At 44.2% G+C, this 6,808-nt stretch overlaps 1 protein-coding gene across 2 annotated transcripts; it reads left to right on the top strand.

The window, feature by feature from the left end:
- The first annotated feature begins 236 nt into the window (after positions 1-236).
- LOC109750080 (ribonuclease MRP protein subunit POP4) lies at positions 237-4,949 on the top strand. Of its 2 annotated transcripts, none has more exons than XR_012183851.1 (6): positions 237-705; positions 1,391-1,675; positions 1,768-1,812; positions 1,886-1,959; positions 2,051-2,311; positions 2,463-2,532. XR_012183851.1 is itself a non-coding variant. In XM_073499421.1 (6 exons), the coding sequence occupies exons 2-6, from the start codon at positions 2,253-2,255 to the stop codon at positions 4,631-4,633; spliced, it is 426 nt and encodes a 141-aa protein (XP_073355522.1). In that variant the 5' UTR covers positions 1,880-1,959; positions 2,051-2,252; the 3' UTR covers positions 4,634-4,949. The 2 variants fall into 2 exon arrangements, 1 of the variants encoding a protein (XP_073355522.1); XM_073499421.1 differs by lacking the exons at positions 237-705; positions 1,391-1,675; positions 1,768-1,812 and adding exons at positions 3,757-3,815; positions 3,911-4,012; positions 4,497-4,949 and having other exon boundaries at positions 1,880-1,959; positions 2,463-2,531.
- Positions 4,950-6,808: the final 1,859 nt, after the last annotated feature.

The raw sequence follows: 6,808 nt of genomic DNA, 5'->3' as shown, positions 1-6,808 counted from the left end.
GCAGAAACAAAATTTGAATTTTTGGATAAAATTTGTCCAGAATTCAGCCGAATTTCGGCCGAAATTTGAGCAAAATCTGAATCAAATAGGGCATAATTATAGCAGCACAACAGTCCTTAATCTAAAGCAGCACAAGAAAATCAGAGCCGCGTGGCCAAATTGCTGAAGAAGCAAAACTGCATACATACTTCAAGTAGGAAGATATAAAAGCATCCAGAATTAAGATTTAATCAAGCGGCCGCCCACCATGCTGCTGCCGCTGCTCCATGCTCCTGCCTCCGTTGAACTGGTCAGCTCGCGCTCCACCAGCTCCTTTGCCGCAGCCGTCGAGCACCATGCCTCAATCTTGGAGAAGCAACACACATGTAGTGGATGGGGTGGAGGCGAGGAGACGTGGAGGAGGGCAGGAGGATAGTGAGCGCCTTGGCCAAAGAAGCCGCCATCGTGTGAGATGTGCCCTGTGCGCAGCGGCGGCGCCACACACAGGAGGATCTAGAGGAAAGGGAGATTCTAGGGTTAGGGCGTGTGGGCTCGTGGTTTTGTCTCAGTCGAAGCCAAACAGAAACGCTCTAGGAGCTGGGCCGGGCCACAAAATTCAAATTGGGCCAAAATTTTTGGCTGAAAGGGCCATGTACCGGGCCATGGCGAGATGGCCGGAATTAGTTTTTTTCGGCCGAAAATCAAATCACAGGCGGCAGCAGCATGGTGGGCGGCCGCTTGATTAAATCTTAATTCTGGATGCTTTTATATCTTCCTACTTGAAGTATGTATGCAGTTTTGCTTCTTCAGCAATTTGGCCACGCGGCTCTGATTTTCTTGTGCTGCTTTAGATTAAGGACTGTTGTGCTGCTATAATTATGCCCTATTTGATTCAGATTTTGCTCAAATTTCGGCCGAAATTTGGCTGAATTCTGGACAAATTTTATCCAAAAATTCAAATTTTGTTTCTGCAATTTCGTCCGAGATATTACCGAAATATTTGAAATGGCCGAAATTCGGCCATCTTGGTCAGGGGCGAAAAAAAACACAAAACGAAAATCAAAACACAGGCACGAGGTAGTGTGATTGCACAAAATACTGTTTCAGACTTTCAATACTACTTCACTGTTCAGTCTTCAGAGCTACTAGTTGGCAGTTGCGAACTTGCAGTAATGGCTAGTTGTTTACTTGATTTGCGTTGTTTTGAATTGTTGTAATTTTCTACTCATGTTATCCTTTATTCTTGTAATATTATTTCCTCCCGCCAGCCAATAGTGTTGTAATATTTGCGAAATTCAAATGTATTCAGTGAACTACAATGTTGTGAGACTTGATTATGCTATTTATAATGCTCTTTCGGTCTATTTTGTATTGGTCGTGTGATGCTGATTTTATTTTTATTTTTTTGAAGGTGGCAAACGATTTGCTCCAGGTTCCCCGCGACTGCTTTTATCTTGCTTTAATTTCAGATCAGGCGTACGATCAATGTCGACTATTTCTGATCAGAAGAAACGGACCTTAGAAGCTATTCAACAACGGTATGCGGCAGCTAAAGCTAAGAAGCTGAAAGATGAACAGCCCAAGTGCCTGAAGAACAAAGAGAGTACCCCCAAGCCCAAGTTTGATGCACGGAGGAAAGGAAAAACTCCCCAATCCACTCCTTCTCGAACTTCTGGCCAGCTGCCTACATTTAGAGGTTTTTGTTTTTGTTCACCATTCTCCGTTCCATTGGTGCATTTTATATGCGTCCTGAGTTTTTCTTATACTGCTGCTGCTGCTGCTTCTCAGCTCAAGGAAACTCCAGTCATCAACAAAAAACTTCTGCTTACTTAGGTAAACCCACGTCTGTGTATGCGTGTGACTTTGTTCCAAAATTAACTGATAGAGTTTTTTTTTTACCTTTTAGGTGGAGAAATCAACCCTATATACTCTGAGCTTTCCTTTGCCCTTCATGAAAATTTGTCCCAAGATGACCATACGGTAAGTGCCAATGTTATGTGTTATGGGTCTCAAATTTAACTTTATATGGGTTGAAATAACCTATAATATTTTTGGATGAACTTTGGTGTAGGATCTCGATAGCACAGACATAGTTCACAGTATCGTATATGATATAATTCAGAAAGGTGGAGAATCCGGGAAAATTGCCAAGGGATCCAAAAAGTTAAAGCTGGATAGAGGGATTCTTTTGGATAACTATGTTCAAAGGGGTCCTATATTAGTGGATGCACAATCATGATCTTTGTTGATTCACTCAAAGCGATCAAAAACACATGTCACTGAAGCAACATAAGAAATGTGGGTCATTTGATTTACATGATAAATTCCGCAGGTAATTCTTGTTCAGGTTTAGTAGAAGTTCTCTTCTTCTATCATCACACTTTTCATGATATGAGTGAAATATTTATATCCTTGCTAAAATCCCCACATGTGGTATCTTTGGGATTTATGCAGTTTGTACATGTGATTCTTGTTCCTTGCAGATTTGACCTCTATAAGCCAATGAATGAAATGTGGAAAGAGTATATGCGAGAGCTTACAAAAAGTATCCCGTATGTATCCCTCACTGTCTTTTCTTTCTGTTGCTTTCAGGCCTCATTTCCATCTCCACACTGTTTTCTTTTGCTAGGAAAGATAAAAGGCTTGTGATGTACCTCCGTCCCAAAATAAGTGCCTTGACTTTAGTACTACTTTAGTACAAAGTTGTACTAGAGTTAAGACGCTTATTTTGGGACGGAGGGAGTATTACTTTGTTTGTACCATTTAATTCAGCACTTGTAGCAAATCTTTGTGCATAGTAGCAGATTATGTTAAAAATAATGCTCCTTACCTACGTGGCCAAACATGTGGACTCAGGATCATGTCCCTTTGTCTACACATGTGAACTGATTGGCTCATAAATACGTACACGATGGCAAAGTAGGCTAGACTAGTCATAAATAACATGTTTGAGACGTTATTAACCCTGGTGAATGTTTTTTTAAACTAATCCCGGTGAATGTTTTTTTTCAAAATAACCCCGGTCAATGTTAGTTACATGTCTTTAGATCAGTGTGCTAGTTTCTATGTCTTATCAGAAAACAAGTAAACCTGGTCACTCCTAAAGGTGGACCCATATTTGTTAAGTCACCTCATGCTTATGTGGTACGGTGGCACCCACAAGTGGGTTGTGTCAGTAAGAATTAAGGCCCTAGTAAGAAGCCCAACTTGTTGGTGCATAATCTAGCATAATATGCAAACATTTGTAAGCTCTGGTAATGTGCACAATAACTGTTGAATTACGAGGTAAAGACTGCAATTTGCAAAAGAAAAGGCATTTGGTCTTTAGATTTTTTGCTGTTATTTGTCTCTTAGATCTTTTGTAATTGGTGTCTACTTTTGAAGGATCCTACTACTGATATTTTGAATTGGGGTATTTGTATATTTGTACTACTCTTTGATTATCAGTTTGTTTTGACTAATGATCACCGTACAGTAAGGCTTTATGCTGTTAGTAAGCCTGAGCCCACCCAAAAATGATATTTGTACGGAAACTTATTGACTGCAGGGACTAGATTGTAGGTATTCATCTGATTGCATCAAATAATAGCTTAATTAAGCTGTCATTGTATAGAATTATACTAAATAGACTTCTGAAAGATTAACAAATTTGGAAATTTGGACAAATAAATTCAAGAAATGTAATCAGTTTAACCTTTCCCAGATTTGGGCTAACCCCTTTAGTATGCCTTTTCAGTACAATGTATGAGGTATTGATGTTCCCTGTTTCCTTTATAGGAAAAAGCAATTGTCGGAAAACCTCCTTTCAGCAGATCTTCATGGGGCGCTTATAATAGGTGATTCATATACTTGGCATAGTTGCATATTGGGTTATTAGACTGCCTGTATTGATCCTGTCATTTATTTTTGTGTTTTTTTTGGTCATTCGCAGTGGCACAATGCAAAGCAGTCTCATATGAAGGTGTAAGTGGCATCATGATTCGTGACACTGCAGAGACTTTTGGAATTATATCAGAGGACAACCGCTTCCGAGGTACCTACTATCCCACTTCGTAATGCAATACTTTGGACAGGCTTGGATGAAGTGATGTATAGTTTGCTTGAGAGCATGTCTTTTACAATCTTATTTTTTGGTTCGGGAATATAGGGCTGTTACAATCTTGTGTTGGATTTTCCTTTCTACTGCTAATATGATACTTCCTTTTCCCATTGATCGTGCTAAATAATTTTACTGTAACTCTCCATCCATATGATCCGTGCTGTAAGAGACTGCAATGAAACGCATACTTGTTTTTCTGGTGAGGTCCACACTTGAAATTTTCATGGCAGAAGTACAAGCGGACAGGGTTGTTCAGCTTCTTGCTCAAAACATTGTATCTTACTCGCTCAATAGAACTGTTCTCCCCATAGGCTGATTCTTGCCGTTATACTATGTTGTTTGTAGTCATGAATTCTTGTGTTAATTACTGTAGACCTAATGGGATTGCTTTCTAAGAAGCTCACTTTGAAACCTGCAGTTGTGCCGAAAGCTGGGTCAGTTTTCGTCCTCCAAGCTGATTGCTGGAAGGTTACACTAATTGGCGACAAACTGTCGCCAAAGGAGAAGTTGAAGGAAAGCCAGCGTCTGCAGCGTGCGCAATCACTGATCAGATAGAGTTTCGAGCCTGTTAGACTCTGTTTTCTGACAAATTTTGCCCAGATAAACCCCTACAGATTTTCTTGTTTAGTCTTTGTTTCTGTTGATTAACGTCAGTCTATCCCTTCATTGCTTAGCACTTGGCAGTTCTTGTTGCTCCACATTGTAAGCCAGTCACTCCTTGCAAAGTCGCGACGCTGAGAAGTTCCTTAGTAAATCCGAACACGCTTCTTGTGCAAGCTGCATCCTTGTAGGATAGCAACTATCATACCATGATCAATCACAGGTCTTTATCAAAAAAATTTATCAATCACAAGTGACCAGTTGGGGTTTATATATGTGACTGATCGGGTGAAAGTTTCGGTGCCTTGTCCTGTTTATAGCCCCCAAATTTGCTAACCATTGCGTTGCTAATGTATTGCCTCACTCGCTAGCCTAGCCTCACAGTCGTGTCTACTCCAGCGCTGTGGAAACCATAACCTGTGGGCTGTGGCTGGAGCGGCGGCACCGGTGTGGGATCCCTTTGCCGTGGGAAGGACTCCGGCGTGGAAGAAGACGCTGAGCTGTTATTAAACGCCCTCGTTCGGTACGTAAATCGTCGCCGTTCCATAGCAGTCTGTGCTGCCCCTGCTGAACCAGGGGCCAGCCACGCCAATCATCTTCTCTGCTTTAACCAGCCTCAGTTCCACAAGATGACATGAGGGCGTGGTGTACAGAATGGCTGGAGAAGGATGGCACATCGGCCAGTGTAGGGAAAATAGGCGATGTGCCGAGGCATCCTGGATGTGTGAATTTCACGCTGCAAGTGGGATTATACATGGGATTCCCGGCAAATTTCACAAATTTGACCTGTGGACGAAATCAAATCACAGAATGAACTGTCCGTGAAACTATCTCACGCGGCTGACCTTTTTGTGTGACGCCCGACACAAAGGCGCCACAGTACATTGTGCAACGCCTCACAGATAGGCGCTACACGCCTGGCCAGCGTTGCACCTCAGATTGCCTAAAAATTGCTAAGTCATTGTGCAGAGCCTAAGAGCTAGGCGCTGCACTGCACTAGTGGTTGCACTACAAAATGAAGCAACCACTAGTGCAACGCCTAGAAGCTGGACACTGACTTAGTAATTTTCGGATCACACAGGTGCGACGCTGGCCAGGTGTGGCGTTGCACAGTGTAGTGTGGCTCCTTCGTGTCGGGCGTCACATAAAAAGGTCAGCCGCGTAAAATAGTTTCATGAGCAGTTCATTCTGTGATTTGATTTCGTCCATAGGTCAAATTTGTCAATTTTGCTCGGATTCCCACCTTCAGCCCACTTAGTCCCAGTGGAAATAACGGGGCATTCCGTCACAACATACACAAATTATGTGGGCACAAGTGGGATCCCACATAAATCCACGTTGAGCTTAGTTGGTCGATTAAGCTTGCAAAGAATTTCAATGTGCCTTCGTTGGATCTGGACACTGGACACCGAGTTGGAGAGAGAACACGTGAGACGGGGTGGAGGGCGCACACACGCGACAGCAGCGACGGCTGCTCCGGCCAGAAGAAGGAAGAACACGACGCAGATCGAGCCGAAGATGGCCGGGGCAGGGAGGATCCGCCGCACGCACGGGACGCCCGCTGCTCGGCACGGGCCAGCGAGGCGGGGGTGGAGAGCGCGCACGGGAGTGCCCGCTTCTGGGCACAGGCCACGGAAGGGAGCACGCCCCGCCGCGACCAGCCGGCGGCGGCCGACAGCAGCGAGGGGATGGGCTGAAGAAGGGGGTAGCGGCCGCGGCTGCTGGGATGGCTGTGGCGCGGGGGCAACTCGGTCACCATGGCCACAAAACTTTCTACTCCTCCTTGGGGCGTCATGCGAGGAGGAAGATGCGGGGTTGTCGCAGCGGCGGCCATCGATCGACGGCGGCGGTGGGAACACGCTAGGTGCCGCCCTCTCCTACGCGCTGAGAATCTATCGGGGTTGGTTAATTAATAGAGAAGGTGGGCTAATGGGATAGTCCGATTATTATTTTTTCTATCCGATGGGAGCCTACTAATGCAAATTAAGTGGGATGGACAAGTTAGTCCCACTTAAGCCCACTCCCACCTGCAGCCTTATGTGGATTCTATAGGTCATGTGCACATGCCAGTTATCCATCCGTTCCTGGTGCCTCTTATGCCTACGCTTATCAGATTCAAATCGCTACTAT

Source organism: Aegilops tauschii, chromosome 1, assembly GCF_002575655.3.
Source record: "Aegilops tauschii subsp. strangulata cultivar AL8/78 chromosome 1, Aet v6.0, whole genome shotgun sequence".
Lineage (NCBI taxonomy): Eukaryota > Viridiplantae > Streptophyta > Magnoliopsida > Poales > Poaceae > Aegilops > Aegilops tauschii.
Note: the sequence above shows the minus strand (reverse complement) of the source record. Positions and strands in the feature narration are given on the sequence as shown.